Genomic DNA, 19,536 nt, shown 5'->3' with positions numbered 1-19,536 from the left:
TCTTCTTCTCCTCCTTCTTGTCCTTCTTCTTCTCCTTCTTCTCCTACTTCTTCTTCTTCTTCTCCTTCTTCTTCTCCTTCTTCTTCTTCTCCTTCTTCTTCTCCTTCTTCTTCTCCTCCTCCTTCTTCTCCTTCTTCTTCTCCTTCTTCTTCTCCTCCTTCTCCTCCTTCTTGTCCTTCTTCTCCTACTTCTCCTACTTCTTCTTCTCCTTCTTCTCCTCCTCCTTCTTGCTTCTTGTCCTTCTTCTTTTTCTTCTTCTCCTTCTTCTCCTCCTTCTTCTTCTTCTTCTCCTTCTTCTTCTTCTTCTTCTTCTCCTCCTCTTCTTCCTCTTCCTCCTCCTCCTCCGTCATGTGAAGCAGAGTTCATTCCGTTACTAGTTTCCCGCTGTAACACGTGCGTTACGTTGCCTGTCGGAGACGTTACTACCGTCACCTGTCCTCGCGGTAGGTTAACCGCTAAACTCCGTAAAAGTTTCGTAAAAACTCCGTAAAAGTTAGTTTTTGTTGGTAAAAGTGTATTTTCTTGATTTCCGATCACAGTAAATGTTTATGTGATTATACTGGCCGTGTGTAATATATGTTAAACTAATTAGATGAGCTCAACGCCGTGACTTTGCTCGCTTGATTGTTTTCACTTCCGGTCACTTCACGTTAGCTTCATAATAAAGCAAGCTAAAATAACGTATATAAAAAGCATATTATATCTTTTTAATATTTTCTCGAGATAGTTAGCACTAAGTTGGCGGTGAGAAACCTCATTTAATTGAGCTGTTTTTAGAATAAATGGCGGTTTGGAGCACTATTCATTAACACAACTCAGATATCACTGTCATGGAAATCCTTTGTGCATCAAGGTGATCTTCTAAAACGTTCCATGCTCCAGCCACTGTTTGGTACTTTATCATATGGCTCATATAGCATTTGATAAAGAAGCTTGCCTTTTAACAGTCCCTTTATATTCCATTAACAGCTTTTTGGAGTCGCATTTTCTTCCCAAAGTTAACTGTCAGGGACTGTTTTCCTTCAGCAAAGGTAAGTGTGTGCTGCCTAAGTTTATGTCTTAGCTTTGTTCAGTTTCTGATTATGTTGGAAGTGTGTGTGCATACACTGCTTGCTGTCCAGCTGCTTGTGTTTTATGTTTTGTTTCGCTTTCACTGGGTGTTTATATTTGCTCTGATTTTTAATCTATGTGCAGCATCTGTATTGATGTTTGAGTAATACGTGATTGGACTAATTGGTTTTGCATTAAAATGCACTCCAGGTTGTTGAGTTGTTTTCTCTTAGCTCACTGTAACCAATCTTTAAGATAATGGTGATATGGCTTGAACAAAGTAAAACAGAGTTGAGCTAACTTAAATATTTTTCAATAATACTGAGTTACTTATTGCTATCTGTATTATAGATTGAAATCATGATGGCACCGTCTAGGATGGACTCTCAGCTGACACCCTGGCAATTTCAGATTCACTTCAGCAAGATAAGGGTCTGCTGGGAATTCATATCTGTGCACACTCGAGGTTCGCAGCAAAAAAAAAAGAGACATATATTTGAATTGCAGATAGTAGCTCGACAGCTCCAGGAAGACATTAAAAAAAACAACAACCAATAAATCTTTGGGAAACCTTGGCATTTCACAATTGATGGCACAGATATTCTACAATTTCTTGTCAAAACTGTAGAGGATGTTGATTACTTATACACAAACTTCAAAAACAGTATACTATAAATAACAGTATATAGTGCATTCTGTGTATACAGTTAATAGATAGAATAGAATTGGCACACAATCTTGGCTCTTTTTAGTCAATATTTATGTGCTTGTAAAATATGCTGGCTGCTGACACGGCTGGCTGTTTATGTTGCTCTTGTGTTGTTGCTGTTATGAATGTACAGATTCTCAGTGGTATCAATTCTGAATTAATTTGTCTTTGTGAATGAGCTAATTTACCTCTGGCTGTTGTTTGGCACGTGTATTATTATGCTTCCATAATGTTGATTTTTGCTGTCATCAAATAAGATTAAGGATGTCTGAGTAGTGAGTAATATGGGCATTGCATTGTATTCCCCTCAGATTTGTTGTTGTTGTTGTTTTGTAACCAACCCTGAGGCTAAGAGTAATACTCTGTTGTTTACATCGCTAGGGCCAACTAAGTGTCGTCTTTGTCATATACTTATTTTCTCTCATTTTTAGACAATATATACATTTTTTCATACTAATGCAGCTTTGTATGATGTGGTTCTTCCAAAAGTTAGCGCTCAGCTGACGCTCATCACTGGTTCACTTTAATAAGGTTGTTGCTTGTGCTAACATGTGAGTTTATGTCTTGGCTCTGTTTAGTCAGGTGCTCAGAAAGATGGCTGCTGGTTGAATTTGTCGCTCTCTGTAGATCTGATTCTGGTTGATTGTTTGGTGTCTGCTGGCCGGTAATTTGAGCTGTAATGCTGCGGTTTTACATGTGCAATAGTTGTTATTAATCTTCTTTTGCTTGCTGTTTGGCACGTGTACTGTGATGCTTTCATTTGTGCAGTGTTGGAATACGAATTCTGATGTTGAAGAATATGATGATTGGTTTTGATATCTCACTGCTCACTGTAACCCGTCTTTTAGTTGAGGTGAGGTTCTACACTTCACGTGACGTGGCAGATGGTTTGTTACACAGAACCATCTGAGAAGCCGACATTGTTAACTGTTTGGAAAAGGGCAATCACTTTCAAATAAATACTTGGCTGCTGATTGGATGAACCATCTGTCAATCAAACTCTTGCCGAAGTCAGTCGGGAGAAGAGCGAAAAAATATTTTCCATCAAGAGAAGTTCTTTTCTCTTCTTTCAACGAAGGAAAACTGTCCAGTTCTGATATAACTGATGCTTTAGCAGCATCTACGCTAACCTGTCTAGGAGACGCCATCGATGTTTTGAACAAACAGTTGCCTCTCTGTGTCGCGTCACTCACACCTAAACCACGCCCGTAGCTGCCAGTAGCTCCTCCCAGGACTCTGATTGGTTCAGACACAAACGCAGTACTTGAAGCCTGACGAGATGTGATCCAGTGATTCTCACGTGATCCTGTGATATCGCGAGAATCCATCTGCCGTACAAGGTTGTTTTACACTTCCTTTAGGGATTGAAACATGACTATTGTCTTAGACGAAGACTCATTCACAAAAATAATTTTCAGTATTATTCACATCTTCTCACTCTGAGTGGGACAGTTTGCTTTACTGTTCATCACATCATAAATGCAACATTTTATAGTTCACACTGCTGTTGCTCCACTGCCAATCTGAAGCCCAAAGCCATGTGCTGATGATCATCTGCTGCTGATCAACACCACATAATATTCATATCATAAGAACATCTTGTCCTATTCAAACCATGTGTTTTTGTGATTTCAATATGAATCATTTAATACTTATCTGCTGCATGTCAAGTGAATTGGTGGGTTCAGATTGATCTATCTCCGTTCACTAAAAGCTGTTCCCTTTAATGCATAGAAGCACTCTGTTAAAGGACAAGGTGCCCATGGTCTCTATCAACTTTGACCTTCTTCCGTATTCACCTTCTCATCTGTTCTGTGAGAGTTGGCAGATTGAAATAATAGATTGTGTGTACAATAGAGATTCACATTCATTAAATCACTGTATGATGTGAGGGCATGTTTAACATATAGATTGAGATGACAGACTGTTCCAAAAGGCCCTTGAGATGACCTTGTTCTTTATTTAAGGGTAGTGTAATGGAAATACATGTGATACTTTATATGGTTTTCCCTTTTTAAAATCCCAGTCAAATTTACATGAAAGCAACTGTGTGGTCGTGGACTTAGAAAATTCACGGACAACATATCAGTGGTTTGATCACAAATTTATCTTAATAATTTATCTCTCAATTGAAATGGTGGGTACTGAAATGATTCTGAAAAAAATAAGAAAACATAAATGTCTCAAGTTGTATTTAGATTGAGAGGCTACAGTATATTGTCTCCCAGAAATCTTTCACATAGCATCACAGCATTTAAAAATCCTTTAAATAACAATCAACAGGTTAAATTCTTATGTATTAAATACTTTTCAACATAGCCTTTGCTTTTATTATTATTTTAAGTTTGGCTTACAAAGTCCCAGCAGTTATTTGCTTGTCAGTGTCTTCTCCTTTACATGTCGCTGCCCAAGATATTATTGCACTGATAATTGAGAGCCATCACACTCTCAAATACACTATTGGTGTAGAGTAAAATGTTTGCTATAACCAGAGGCTGAGGGGAGAACCCCCAGGCATGCCCCTCATTAGAGGGACTCCATTTGAGAGCCTAGTGGAGGTTCAGTAAGGAAGGGGGCTCAGACCTCAGACTCTAGGCTGGATACCCTGCCCCAGGGCTTTGGCACATAGGGACTGTTGACTCTGCGCGCCACCAACACCTGCCTCCGCTCTCTGTTCCCAGAGCCTGGGGTTTCCCTCTTCCCTGAACCATCGTAGGGCCCAAACATATTGTTGTGGTAAACCACCTGCCTGTCACTCATACGAGGCAGCATTGCTGCGTTGTCTGGGCAGTGACTTGGACAGGGAAACAAGTGGCACATGTCCTTGGAACTGTCGTAGAACTGGGGTGGTCCCTGGGCCAGTGGCCCCACATACACTGGTAAGTCTGTGTACGAGTTCAGGTAGGTAGAGTAGTGTCTGTGCACCACTGTGGATGAGGAGCGGCGCAGGGCAGCGGCATTCTGCAGAATCGCTTCCCTGTAAGAGGGCAGCCTGGTGGACTCAGAGTACTTGAGCTTTTGTTTGTAGGGGTATGAGCCCATGTGAGCTGGGTCCAAGTAGGCAGGCTCAGCAGCCAAGGGGTAGCAGGACAGGTTGTGCCCCAGACTGCCGTATAGCTTGTGGGACTTTGGGTTGGCTACTACCACCCGAGGAAACAGGTCAGGCATGTCTACGCGGGTGGAGGATGCGGATGTGGAGGGCTTTGTTTCATCTACCTGATGGATCCTGTCATTGCCCCATGTGGCTTTGAGGAATGAGGCGCGGCGGTTGAGTTTGTCCTTCCCCAGGAGTGGTACGTCATCCATTTCAGGCTCCAGATAAGACTTCATACAGGAGTTGCAACTTGTGCTGCCGCCTAGGTAATGTCCTGCAGTGCAGGCAGTGGCAGCAGCAACAGGGGCGTGGTTGTTCAGAAGGTGATTGGCCCTCAACTCAGCAAGGCAGGGCCGAGGTTCATCATAGTCAACTCTCACTCTGGGGTCTGCAGCATCAAACACATAGCTATGGGACCGCCTCTTCCGGCTCACACAGTCAGGGGGGTAGCTAAACTTCCTCCTCAGTGGTCCTTTGTGCTCTATGTAGATATCGGGCACCTGGAACTCCCTGTAAGGAACAAAAGGGGACGGAGGGTGCCGGGCCTGGTTCTCCACATACAGCCTGCTGCTGTGGTGGGGGTTAGAAGCACCGGAGGGAACAGGGTCCCGCATGGCGATATGAGGACTGCTGAGGCTGGAGATGGGCAGAGTCCTCTCTAAGACATGCTGACTGTTGCGGGTGGGCAGCGTGTAGCGAAGTGGGGTGGGTCGGGTCACCACTCTGGGCTTATCCAGGAGGGGCTGGGTGGAGGAGTCCCCATAATGAATGGGGAATGTGGGTGTGAGGGCTCTCTGAGGGTAGGGTGAGTGGTTGTCTGTGATGCTGGAGACGTAGGGCAGGCGGCCATGAGTCATGTCTGTGGTCGTCACTCTGGGTGGCAGGCCAACCCGCACATTGTCGCCCCCCCGCCTGCTCCAGTGCTCTATTGTTTTGGTGGCATTGTCTAAAGAGTTCTCCACTCTGGCAGAGGACACCATGTCCTTGGCTGTCTTCAGCATCTTTAGCATATTGGCTTGTGTATAGTTGGTAGTGACGTCCGGACTCTGCATGCTCCCATTGTGGTCGGTATGCTCTACTCCACTGAAGCAGCTGTAGATGCCCTGCAGAGACACATAAAGGTGACATTATGATCTTAAAGCCTCATCAGATACCAGAATAAACCAACAATCTAACAAACGTTTTTCAATCATGTTTTGCTACATGTCAAAAATTTGGTGTAAACAATTATATGGAAAAACTGTCATTGCAGAAAGAGATTCTATGTTCTTGTTTCTGTGTTTGAAATGTAGTTTGCCCACAGCTTGATCTTTAAAAACAGCTTAGACATACATGAGTGATTTGCTGATCATGTACTTATATTAGTTTCTCTGTTTTTATCCCACCAGTTTTATTTTACTTTCAAATTGTGTATCTGTTTGGAATACTTAAACCCACCAGCGACTACTGTCAACACTGATGAAGGTTTTTTAATGGAGCAATCTAAATTCAATTTCTCAGGGATCACGGCCATCACACTATTTCAGCAAGTATCCATGAAGTCCTTTTATTGCTTTAAACTAATTAGATTTTACTATCTGTTTTTATTGTTGCTGCCCTTGACCTATTCTGGTTGTGTACTGATTTGTTTTACTGCATTGCCAATATTTCTAAATTCATGTCTTGAAGGATACCTCACAAGAGACAGTAGGCGTTACAACTGCATTTTGTCCATGTAGCAAGGTCTACTACTACATTCTCTGCAACTTCTGTTGCAAGAAGTGTTTTGTTACTTGCGTCGACTTAATTAACTTTTAACACAACTCAGTGGATGCTGTGAAATTACACCTAATCCTTTCACAACTTCACCAGGTTTTAATGGAAAATATGCCAAAGTTGTACTGCCCATGTTGCTGCAGTAACCTCTTCAATGTCATAGACCAAATATTTAAATATTGTATGAAGATAATATATTAGAATAACTCTACTCTAACATAATAAGAATGACTTACTCTACTAATAGCTAGGAGGAAGTCAAGGCGCTTTGATTTGCGGACTGAATGTCGTAGTTTCCAGTAGAGCAGATGTTCCCAAGAGAAAACCAGCAGGCTCAGGCCCATGGCCACAAGCAGCATGTAGAAGACCCCCGCCATGTTGTCGATGTCCAGCTTACTGCTCATCACCTCCTTCTTCTCATTACGGCAGATACCTGTGAGCCACACGGTCTGCAGCTTCTGTGTGTCACCTGTGAGTGAGGAGCACAGAATACAGACTTATTTGCATGCCACTGGTATTATTTGGGGATTTGAGTGTGTAATGAAACACCCTCCAACCTTTGCATGGGATAATAATCTCTTAAATAAACAGTACTACTAAAAGATCAGTTTTTCTGTTGGTGATTAAGTGAATCCAAAACAAATCCTGATCACTTACTTGTAATACTGTTTATTTTAAATACACAGCAGTAAATAATAGCTGCTCCAAATATGCACGTTAAACAAATACTATAAGGCAATAATTCCCATTTGTTCAGCTTGTGACCCCTTAAAACAATGAATACTGCAACTCATTGCAGTTACATGTGCAGTTGTGATGAGTTTAGAGACTAAGGAGGTCAAATGATTCAGTAGTTCAAAAGCAAAGATTAGAAACGAGTCTGAAAAAACAGCTTTATGAACCGGAGGAAATGTAATGACATCCAGATTATGTTTACTGGCATAATTAGGAAACGTTGTTAATTAACATATCTGCCGCAAAAATGTTGATACTGAACGTGTCTCAATGACATATTTCAATTGTTGTCAAAATATCCAATATTGCAATGCAATATCCCACTCACAGAGTCTACAGTATTATTAAACGTCTTTACATGTTTAGGTACTAACACTAAAGTTAGGGTAAGATCATGGTCTTGGTTTAACACAGAGACAGTCTTGTTTCTGATGTTGTTGTCCAGCCACCATCCACCTCCCTGTGACTCTGGTGTGAAACATACATGTAGCATGTGACATCAAACCTGTTGGATCATTTTTACTTTGCCAATAACAAACATGGCCGTCTTACACAGGACAGAGAGCTACTGATGATCGGCTAAATTATTGAATCACTTAATACCCATGTAAATAGTAGCTTAAATTCTTTCCCTATTTTATTGTTTTGTGTATTCCAGTCAGTGTCTCACTCTTTGTCACCAAAAATAAAATGGGTTTCAGTTTAAATCACCCGATTTTGCAGCATTTTGTGTATGGCCTCTCAGTTTGACATATTATGCAATGTGCTGTATTATTCCTCTTTCCATCTATTGCATATTTCTGCCAAAGTGTCTTTTTCCTGAGGCTTCGAAATAACTTGCCCAAGGAGCTTCGGTTTAGCAGCAAGTGTCACATTTTAAATCACCTCTTGAAACTTGGTTTTATTGACGTGTGTGTCAATTTATGTGTTTATGGCATGTCACATTTGGATGAGTTTTACTTTAATAATATTTTTTACCCATTTCCCCCTGGCTGCTTTCTTGTTCTTTTATGTGTATGGAAGGTTTTATTGTGTCCTTGTAGTTATGGGCTGTTTTTATCATTCTCTCTGTGTAGTCATTTATTCAAGTTTATGGACAAAGTAGAAATATGGTTATTATAGCATTACTGGCAATATTCTGTGGAATTCAGTATCTATTATTTATAGATAGGTAGACATAGAGAGACAGAGAGACAGATTTTACCATCAGCCAGGAACTGGAGCAGGGCCAGGTCGATTGGTCGTTTCCAGCGTGAATCCTTCTGCAGGGCGATGCCATAACCAGTGGTGGCAAACACTTTCCCACTGCCAATGGTCACCAGCTTGCAGCCCTCATCTTTGCCAGCCATGTAATTCAGCACAGCAGCATCATAGATAAAGGCATCCAGTTTCCTAGCAGGGTGAAGAAATTAAGTTTTTCTCAAATGGCCATTATATAAGCGTTTGGCTCCGCTTTCTCTCGCAGTTCCTTGATAAATATATATTTTTACGAGCCTTGGCTGACACCTACCCTGTTTTGAGGCTGTTAAGGGCATCCTCTACTCCCTTCTGGTTGTATTTGACCATGTGGGAGTGCATCTCGGGGTAGTTACTCCTTATGTTGCGCTCTGTGCTGCCATTTGGGACCGTACCAAAGCGGAACGGAGGGTACTGCTCCTGTGGCTTTTGAAACTGTTGAGAGAGGTAGATGACAACAATGATCTTTGATTTTGATGGATTGCACATGTAATTGAATATATAATCACATTCAGTTTGTTCCATCACCCATATGGCTGTTTCGTGACTTTATTACGGTGCACTTGTCTGTCCTTTAGAAGCCCCATGCAAGCTGCAAGGTCCAGATATAAAGGTCTAAAATATATTTATACAATGACACTCACCACCGTGGCAATTTTGTGAATTCTGCCTCAACTCCCAAGTGTGTTTGTGCTAGTTATTCTGCTGGCCTCTTGCTCTACTAATTTACACATCTAACTCTACAATTCAAAGACCAAACAGTGAGACACTGTGTCTAAAGAAATCCGAATATCCTTGTCTGCAGTAAGAAATGAACACTTTTGCTTTTGGCAGTACTATATGCATTTAATTAGCTGTGAGGACAGGAAGTGAGACAGGGTGGAAATGCAATCGACAAAATTGCACTTTTTCATTAACCTTATGCAAATATGTTCTCAGTATATTAGCAGAGGGACAATTTGAGCTGAAGTTTGTGAATGAGAAAAGGGGCAATATCATCATTAAGACATCTTGAAAAGGAACCAAACCACTTCTGCATTCTGATATAAAACCTTGAGCTATCTCTCGAGGTCAAGTTTATGTTTGTATATATGTATATGAGTGCTTCCTGATCTTCCACGTCTGTGGTTCAGGTTGGTAATAGTACACAGAAAGCAATGTTGATTGATGGTAGGAAACAGGATGCAAACTGTCATCTCTGGTGTCAAAGTCACTTTGTACAATCAAACATGTGCTGCAACCTCCCCTCTAAAAGGTTTTGCAACGCTACAACAACATCCTGCTACTTTGACCTTGACGTTTGAGAGGGAACACTGAGTATTTGCAAGACCATAAGATGTGTCGAAACACATTTTCCTGCATACACCTTATTGCACTAAATAGGACAGGGATGCAGTGTGGCGGACACAAATGGTGGATTGAAGGAGGTTGGGCGATGTCAGAGTTAGCAGGATATGTTTCCCAATCACAGGGACTTATAAGTGAAGTGTCTATTCTGTAGGGATGAGGTAATCATCTGCCTTAACACAGTCTCTCTCTTCATCACTCCCTCCTTTCATACAAGGTCACTCTCTGTGGCTTCATCGTGTTCCTCATTTACATTTACTTAACCTGAAGGGTTCTGCACAGCTGGACAAACAGCAGTTGAACCCTGCATTCCCTCTATGCAGAATGCTGTTCAATAATCTATGGGCTCGCTGTCGAAATGGCTCTGTTTCTTCTCTCCGCATAGCAAAGTTAATGTATGATGAGACGGGAATTGTAAATGACTTTGCCAGAATCGTAATGAGCAGTGGACAGCTTGGTCTTTTCCTCAAATGCCTCTTTAATCTCTTCAGTTGCCTGCGAGCAAGGATTCGAGAAACTATTTCTCGTGCTGGCGGTTTAACATGGATTTCCTTGTCAATACTATAAAACACAGCCTCAGGCCAGACAAGTATGCAAAAGATAATACCACAAATTGTAATCACCGTACTCCCAGAAAATCCACTTGTGTATTACATTTCATAGGCTTTTCAAAGACAAACCCGTCCAAAGAATCCGGGGATGTAATTCAATTTCACCACTTACTCCATGAACCCTTTTATATTTTGCGGGGAAAGGGAAAAGTCCCAGCCGTGACATTGACACTTTTGGATATTTGCCTACCTCACACTGTTTACACACCCAAAATAGACCACTTTATGTTTTTCCTAAGCTGTAGATCAAACACAACAACACGCCTGACAACACGCACACAGGACTGTCAATGACAATGACAGAGCTCTGTACCTTTTTGTCACTCAGTCCAGAGACCGTGTCGATGTATTGCTCCTGGATCATGAAGGCTGCCAGGTTGGCTGTGTAAGAAGCCAGGAAGATGACAGCGAAGAAAGCCCAGACCAGGACCATGATCTTACTGGTGGTGCCCTTTGGATTCTCAATGGGGACCGAGTTGTTGAAGACGATTCCCCACAGCAGCCACACGGACTTCCCAATAGTGAAGGTGGGACCTCCGGGATCTAGGGAGGATGAAGCCAAGTGAACAGGACTCAGTATCAGTCTCTACATGGTGGACAATGATGGAGGCAATGCACTCAGCACTGTACAATGGCTATGATCAGAATGGCCTATATACTTTCTTTTTGACCTGTGACCTCCATATAGAACTTCAGGTTTAGGGAAAACCTTGAGTGTTTGTGAGAGGTAGGATGTTAACTGTGCTCGCGTGTGTAAAAGTGACCATCCAGGTGTTTTGGTATTAAAACTTCACGTTAGGAGGAGCTCAGTCTGTGGCTTGGTAAATGGTGGATCGCCGGTTCAAGTCCCCCACACAAACCAAGTAAGAGGTGCGGACTGGAACCTTTTAGTTTATCTTATGTTTTCTAAGTCAATTTGATCTATATAGCCCAAATCACAAATTTGCCTCAAGGGGCAAATCTGTTTTTTGTCACTATGCTCTGCCTATTTTGTAAGTATATTGTACTCATTTTAATTTAGATACGTGACTGAGGTGTCTTTCAGAGTACCGGTGTAGTGTGATACTGTGTTTACAAGTTGAGCTGTTGAGATTTTGCCAAAAGCTATATTGAGTTTTTCGTCTGCACCACTAATTATTTCAATGCAATAACAACAACAGTGAAGCAGCTGTCTTGTTTGGGAGTCTGAAAGATAACTCAGTTCAGGTAAAACTCACTTACATGTCTAAAGCGTATACAACTGATTTGATGTCCTTGTAATACAATGAAATGTCCTTTTTGACATTGCTACAAATGTTGGCATCTCAAATGCAAAAAATGGTAAAAATGCATAAAAACAAAGATGTGAAGTCGTCTATGTCGCCCCATATGGACTTTCTTCATCCATTATAAGATCATTTTATACACCACATGGCTCCGAAATCAAACTGCAGTATCACAATTTTCCAGGCATTGATCCAATATGTGGCTTGGATCACATGTTCTCTGAATTCCCTCAAGACCTTTAAGACTTTACTCTTTGTCATCTTTGTATGTGGAAGTCTAGAATGCAGATATCAAAATTAAGTCATTTAGGCACAGAAAGAAATGTTATGACAACGTGGGAACAAAATCTTATTTTGGCAAGGAGATATCCTTTTTTATTTAATGTTTTGTCGTATTTTATGTGCACACAAATGGCACGGATTGATTTGCTTCCTAAAGGCTGTTGTGCCAACTGGTCTGAATCCGTCAATCAGAAGAAGAACAACAAAAGGGAGGCACGACTCACCTTTGGCACTGACCAGGCTACGGTTGTATCCAACTGGACTGCAGTATTCAAAGACAAAGACTGTGATGGCAACGACAGTCAGACACATGACGAACATCATTACCCAGACTGCCGGACTGTATGGTTCTACGGGGACAGAGGACACAGGGCACAGTCAGGATTTAAAGTTAAGTTGTTGGCGGCCATGAAGACAAACGGACAAACCAAAGTAAAGACGAATGATTCTACTACTTTCATGAATTTATGGAAGCTGAATTCCATCCCACTGATTTGTTTATTGCAGATATTGTAATTATTAATTGGGGTTTTTATTTAATTTAATTTAGATTGTATTATTTTATTCCTCAGGGAAATGCCTATTGATCAATAAAGCAATTGTAAATGGGCCAATTTTAATTTAATTTAATTTTAAACATACACTTATAAAATATAATATGATATAAATAAAACAAAGATAAAAAAGAAAAGAAAAACATGACATCTGCTCTTTATAAATAATTAAAAATAAGATAAGATTAAATGAATTAAAATTAGGAAACAATTCAAAACTATATGAGCATATAAATAATATTTGACTAATTAAAATCCTAAACAGTACAAGGTTCAGGAGTAACTTGAGTTGAGGCAAAAACATTCACGTCCATATGTCTTCATTACTTTAGGATAGCACCGAGAAGTTCCTCACCTAAAAAGGCAGATGGTGAGACCGTCCCGTTACTCCTGGCCACCATCACACTGATCCCCGTCTCCACAAACGGCACTGAGAAGTCGATAATCTCAGAGCGCTCTTCGTTTATAGTCAACGAGCCGATGGCCATGTCCGCTCGCTTGTAGAACACCTGTAGTGGGGATGCAGAGTGAGTGGATGTTTGTGTGCCGTTATGTATCTGTGTAGCAACGTCTGACATTTTACTGGACATCCACTGCTGAGCTTTTAGACAAATCTGGGCCTCTGTCCCTGAGGGTGATGTTCTGTCTGGTTACATCACCCAGCGGCCAGACTGAAACAACTCCACAGCCGAACATAAAGTTATCTTTCCTTTTTCCACCAATGCATTTGTACCCACCACCTAATCCATCTCTAATGCATTAGGCTGACACCTACCCTGTTATATAATCCTTATATAGTATAGTATAGTCTGCTGACACAATAGTACCAACAGGAAGTGGAATTAAACAGATGCATGTGTGTGTCTGTTTCCAGTTCTGACTGTAACGACGATATAAGTCGACTTATCCATCGACAGAAAAAATAATTTTTCATGCAAAAATGTCAGATAATACAGTTTTCAGCCTCTGTTTCGTATCATATTAAAGTTAATATCACCTTGGACTTCACTATTTTCGGACATTTTAAGACATTAATTGATAAGAAATGAATTGTTACCTGCAAATGTTAAAAATGTAATTTATTTTGGGGCGCACGTTCGGCTGTCCCTTTTTGGTACATGTTAAAAAGGGAAAGAATTGGTTGCCAATTTCTCAAAATGATTGACAATGGCAACCTGGAAACCGTTATATCGAGGAGGTAATGCTTTTCTTTGCGAGTGTTTGAGCCTCTCTCTGCGACTGCTTTCCCACCCTTTCCTACCACACCCCACCACACCACTGTTTATCATATTGATGGAGAGCTGGTAGATTTACAGTCCGGGCACTCCGCCTCATACAAGCCATTAACTCTCCTATGCAGGTTGATGCTTCATTGAGCACAATAGCCTTTCTGTTTTCGAAAAAGGAGGAAAAACAGGCCAGCTAATGTTGTATCCTCCAACTCCTGAAGAGGAGGGCCGGCCAGAGGACTCTGGCTGTGGAGATTTTTCATAAGGACACCTACTCCTCCTTTCTGTACAACAGTGCCTCCCCCCACCACAGTGACCTTGGGATCTATGCATGTACTCGTTAATCTTGACTTCAAAATTGCTTTTTCTTTAACTGAAGCAAAAAAGCCTGTTGTCCGAGGCCTTCGCCCTGATTGTTACTCATATCTATTGTTGGCACACACAACGTTAAACTTATTATCAAAGAAAATGATACAACTTTCATTTTCCTGATTGTTTTTAAATGTAATACCACAATGCTTCAATCAGTGGGCTTTACTCTGATCACATACAAAGGTAACAAAACAAAAGATCAATCATTTGCATGCATACATGTCTTTTTGAGGTTTAAGAGCATTGATGTAATTGATGGTGAAAGATCTAAATCATCAAAGTTGCAAACAGCAGCGCCACAAAATGACTTTCACAGTGAGAGGCAAGTAACAGATCTACCGATGTATCTTCTGATTTACGTCGTCATGCAAATGTAGAAAATACTGAGAAGCTGCTATCAGAGAAATGACCCGTGACATGTGAGCTAATGTCCCTGTGGAGTGAGTGGAATGTAAAACTAGCTGCTGGTACTTCTTACCTCTCCGATCATCCCGTTCCAAATGCCTCGGACCAGCTTGCCATGCTTGCCGTTGGTGACCAGGTAGAGGTCGTAGGAAAACTTTATGGTGCGGGACAACTTCTTCAGGATGTCTATGCAGAAGCCTTTACAGCACAGTTTGGTGTACGGCTCAGTGTGACCCACAATCCTGAAAGAGAGCGAAACAGAAACAAGAAGTTTGTTCTCCAGGTTTCATGTGGCGGTCAGTGCCGTGTCCTCACATTATAGGTTTCTGTTGATCTGGACTGCTCAGTTCTCATTGTAACAGATGATGCTATTAAACTCTCGTTATACGTTATCAATTGAAGGACACCAATTATTAAATCCAATACATTATTTGGATTATATTATTGGACATACCGGTATAATCAAGGCTCATATTGGGAGAGAACCGTGTGATATGAAATATTATAGGGCTGTACGCTTTTATCAATTAAAACTGAGTTTCTCCTCAAAGAATCTTGTGTTGACAAGATATGTCCTCATAACGTCCTTCAGCATGAAGAAAGCACAACAAATGACTAATCGGATGAATAAACGAAGAGGAAGCATCCCTTAAATGTTTAGATATGTAGGGTTGATCGATGAAGAAAGGAGCGTCCACTACAGTTAAGCTATTGTACAAAACATGCATCTTCTGGTAATGCTTGTACAAAAACAAACTAGGAGTTTACAGCATAACTGTAATAATGAAAACACACCCGTTTCATGGACTGTAGTGCGGCACAGCAGCCCTGTAGGAAGTCTTCGCTTCCTTAAAGGATAATTGTGGTTTAACGTGTTCTTTTCATCATCATATTCTATATTCATTGATAATAATCCCACACACACACGATGCACACACATAGACAGAGACATAGCGGAGGAAAGGAGAGGAGTGAACTACGCACCCCCCCCCCCCGTCGCAGCATTTTTAGTAAAGGTAGATCACCTGGACCTGGTCATTTTTAAAGTAGCTCGCAAGCCAAAAAGATGTGGGCACCCCTGATCCAAACCATTTAATTTTGAGTTTTCGGCTTATACAAATACAATTATTTTAGAAATATGAACGTGTTTTCTACAAAAGCCCAACTACGACCCCCAGAAATGGTAGATCTCACATGTGAAATGATGAAACTCAAAGACCCTGCAGGGGTTTCTATATTTCTCATAAGCATTACAACTCATTTCCAAAACATGAGAAATAAACGTAAAGCAGGTGACGGAGCTGACGGAGGTGAGGAGAGAACGAGACGCTCTGACGTCAGGAAGTTGGGGGGGTGTTGGGGAGGGGGTGGGACCGGACAGTAGGAGCTACTCCACAGGCTTGCACATTATGTCACGGCCCCAACAGATGGACGGACAGCTGGGCGGACCAAAACAAATCCGACATAAATGAATCACACACAAACAATGGCAGACAGGAGTGAAACTCATTGCTGGATTGTTTGGACTGAATAATTACAACCAGTCGCAGAATGTTATTATATAATATAATATAATGTCATAATGACTTCCAACATCTCATTGCCAAGTTAAAGGCTCAGTGCAAACATGTAGTTCAACCATTTCTTCTTAAATGTTTGGAATTCTTGCTTGAAAATTGATAAAATCAAAATAGCTGCCAATGAATTGTAGGTTGATTGATTGACTAACTGTTTCAGATGTAAACTACTTCAAACATTTTGGGTGTTTTTCAGTGAATATTTGTATTCTTGGTGTAAGTTTTGTAAAATAAAGCATATCAAATTAGATTTTTGTTACTTTTTCTCTACGGATTCTTAAGATTAAGACTACATTACCCATAAGCCCCGAACACTCTTTAGCTCTTACTGATGAAGATAAATGCTTATAAGGCTTTCAGACCACATTTAAAATAATACAACAGCATATAAAGCTCAGTGTAGAGGCTGTCAGGCTGCTACTTTACTCAGCAAAGTCTCATGTTTTATTGTAGTTATTGTATCTACTGCTGCAAATCTCTTATTACTGTTCAAATACTACACATGGCATCTTTTAAGTATTTCATTTTAGGCACACAGTTACAACCGTTTGACTCAGACTTGGATGCGGTGTGGACTACAGTATGCTAAACCGTTTTTAATGAGGACATGTGCCTGTGTAATATCTACCACATGCCAAGCTGCCAGAGTGACCCTGACAAAAAAGACACGGCGTGCCTGCTTACATACAGTACTGATCTCCAGACAGAGCACGCAGCAGAAGCTAAACGGACAGTTTCAGCCTCAGAATACCAAGTAAAAAGAGGCTGACGTAAGGGTTGAAATCAATTCCCCTTACTTATCAGCAGGATTACCAGGAACGTGGGGATGAAAATGTCCTTCAGTTTCACACTAACAGGATGATGTGAGTCAGGAAGAGGGCAGAACACACAGTCCTAGTCTGATGCCTTGTACTGTGTCTGATTTAGAGGAAAAGTTGTCTTTTATCAAGTAAAAACAATTCACTGGTTACATGAGGACTTTCAACTCGCGTCAAACTACTTCATTCTTCTCTATAGGCTATTTATAGACTACTAGTAAGAGACAGATGAATTACCCTACAGCCTCTTATTAACCTTTAATGTACGTACATATGTGTTTTTAAGGGGCAAAATAACTCATTTTGATTCCTAAGATTTAAGCTTATAGGACTTGGTTTTTCAGACCCGTATTGTCGTTCCTTGAGTTGGGATGGGGGGGTTATTGCTTCACTGGGGTCCTGGGTTGGGCCGCCTGCTTCCTTGATGTTTCGTGCTCAACACCTGGTGTCGCAGGTGCACCCCCTTCTGCTTTTACCCGTCCTGCTCGCCGATGATCTTGCCTCCCAGTTCTTATCCTTTCTTTTGGACCGAGCCAGTTGCTGCTTCGCTCTGCAGCCTCCGTCTTTTTGCATTTGTACGCTTCACCCACTGCATCCTCCCGTGGCACCGTCAGCTATAGGATGAACTGGGCCTGACTAATGTGAAGCCTTCTTCTGCCATAATAATGATTAATGATGTGACCAGATTACATAATATCCTTTGTCTTTAGAGTTGACTTTTTCTGGGTCGGGCCATTACTGGGATTACTGGGATTACTAGGACTCTGATCCTGCCATCAGAGTTGAAAACTAATTGTTTATTTTAGCAGCCTGTCCCTTGATTTTGAAAATGATAGGACATTTGAAGCCTTAAATTCAGAGATAATGGTTGGAAAGAAAGTCTACAGTGATCTAAGTTTCCACTAAGTTTTTGTGTTCTTTGTCTGACGAGTGTAAAGATCTAAATGACCTTCTGAAAAGTTCAGAATCTGCACTGGTGGTAGGTTTTGTCTGCATGAGAATAATGTGTCGTAAAATCAATCATTAGTTGTAGTTAAAAACCAATAAAGGCCACTGCTCCTAGAAGAGACCATTGTGTGGTTTTCCATTGATGAAGGCAACCCTGCTCTGTCTGGGGGATTCATTTCTAAAACTCTTAAAGTGTCAGAGTGGCTGTCTTTCCTTCAGCATGGATGATTTTAGACAAACTTGACGATCCATTCTCTTTGTTTTTATGTATCCGCAGACAGGTTATGGTCACCCATTAGGAGTTTATTTGCTCTCAGAGAAAGCCAAACAGACACCTCTATAGCACATGAGGTGTGCAGTGTGAGGTGATGCGGCAGCAAACTAGTGAGCCATGGGCGCAATGCAGAGAGCACTAATGACACGTCACCCCTAACCTCCCCCAGACCTTCAGTCTAATGGACTCTGCACCCACACATCAGGACCAGGAGGCAATGAGACGAACAGGCAGAGCCGAGCCACAACAAACCAAAACAAATGAACACTTTAGAGGCAAACAAGGCTGCCACAGCAGACCACGAGTAAACACAGTGGTCCCAACATCCCCCGTCTCACCAGCTGCCAGGGTTCAGAGCTGGGCTTTAGGTTGGCTGCCAGTTGCATTAAAATAAGTCTTTAGAATTGTTGATGTGTGTGTGAGGTTGTTTATTCAAAGTGCGTACATTCATAGAGTAATGTTTGGAAGCTGCTTTATGGATGGTGACAGGCATAAGTGTGTGTGTGTGTGTGTGTGTGTGTGTGTGTGTGTGTGTGTGTCACTGTCAGTGGCCATCTGTGTACTTCAGCTGAGACTGTCTCTACTCCCTCTCAAGAAGATAACGCTCTCACTGAAATATTCGCCTCTTAAACAAGTTGTAAAGCTGCACCAGGTGATTTTCATGTAAAATAAAATAGCCTAAATCAAATTGCAAGTGCAAAGTAGAAGTCTCACTTCATTCCCCCAGCTGTGATGCTGCAGATTTGTGAAATTTGAAGAAATGCACATTTTTCCGGACTGCCAGGAAGGTGTTACAAAATTAATTTGACGGGTTGCTAGATAATTAAAAGAAAAGAGAACAACATTTCAGCTACACAACATTATTATATAGCTGATTTATTCGGACTGTTTGCAGCGACACAGTGCAAGCAGGATGTTGTCACGCTGTAGTTACTTTGAATAGTATGTTTCTTGGGGCATTTCTGCCTTAATTTGATCGTTTATAAAATAAGAAATGAGGGGAAAGAGTGCGCAGGAATGTTGCAATCATAGTGTGATATGCATCTTCACCAATTGGTCACCAAGACGCCCCTAAGTGTAGTTACGCTTTAACGAGGGACACACACCTTCACACCTCGTAGGCCTGCTGGGTAATCAGTTCAAGATAAGGGCTCACAAGTAGCTAGCTAAAAGGTTTGCGGATAGCTGTACTTAAAAATTGGAGTAAGTTGTCAGTCCAAAGTGTGACTGACCAGTGGGCTGGTAAGCAGAGTACTACACCCTGTGTTTGCAGTA

The 19,536-nt window shown here is 41.4% G+C and overlaps 1 protein-coding gene and 1 long non-coding RNA gene across 2 annotated transcripts in view; one reads left to right on the top strand and one right to left on the bottom strand.

Moving 5' to 3' along the window:
• The first annotated feature begins 510 nt into the window (after positions 1 to 510).
• LOC115012871 (uncharacterized) lies at positions 511 to 2,402 on the top strand. Its single transcript, XR_003832729.1, has 3 exons — positions 511 to 853; positions 970 to 1,031; positions 1,402 to 2,402. It is a non-coding gene; the product is annotated as an uncharacterized LOC115012871 (long non-coding RNA).
• Positions 2,403 to 3,733: 1,331 nt separating this feature from the next.
• Positions 3,734 to 19,536, bottom strand: part of grin2ca (glutamate receptor, ionotropic, N-methyl D-aspartate 2Ca) — a 59,699-nt gene continuing 43,896 nt past the window's right edge. The window contains exons 6-13 of the mRNA XM_029438738.1: positions 14,718 to 14,886; positions 12,994 to 13,147; positions 12,309 to 12,434; positions 10,851 to 11,080; positions 8,854 to 9,014; positions 8,548 to 8,735; positions 6,845 to 7,077; positions 3,734 to 5,956 (exon numbers count right to left, since the gene is read on the bottom strand). Coding sequence (XP_029294598.1) covers positions 4,337 to 5,956; positions 6,845 to 7,077; positions 8,548 to 8,735; positions 8,854 to 9,014; positions 10,851 to 11,080; positions 12,309 to 12,434; positions 12,994 to 13,147; positions 14,718 to 14,886 — 2,881 coding nt within the window. The 3' untranslated portion in view covers positions 3,734 to 4,336. The remainder of the gene's footprint in view (positions 5,957 to 6,844; positions 7,078 to 8,547; positions 8,736 to 8,853; positions 9,015 to 10,850; positions 11,081 to 12,308; positions 12,435 to 12,993; positions 13,148 to 14,717; positions 14,887 to 19,536) is intronic.

The sequence above is a fragment of the Cottoperca gobio genome, chromosome 8 (assembly GCF_900634415.1).
Source record: "Cottoperca gobio chromosome 8, fCotGob3.1, whole genome shotgun sequence".
NCBI lineage: Eukaryota > Metazoa > Chordata > Actinopteri > Perciformes > Bovichtidae > Cottoperca > Cottoperca gobio.
This window is presented reverse-complemented; position numbering and strand designations above follow the sequence as displayed.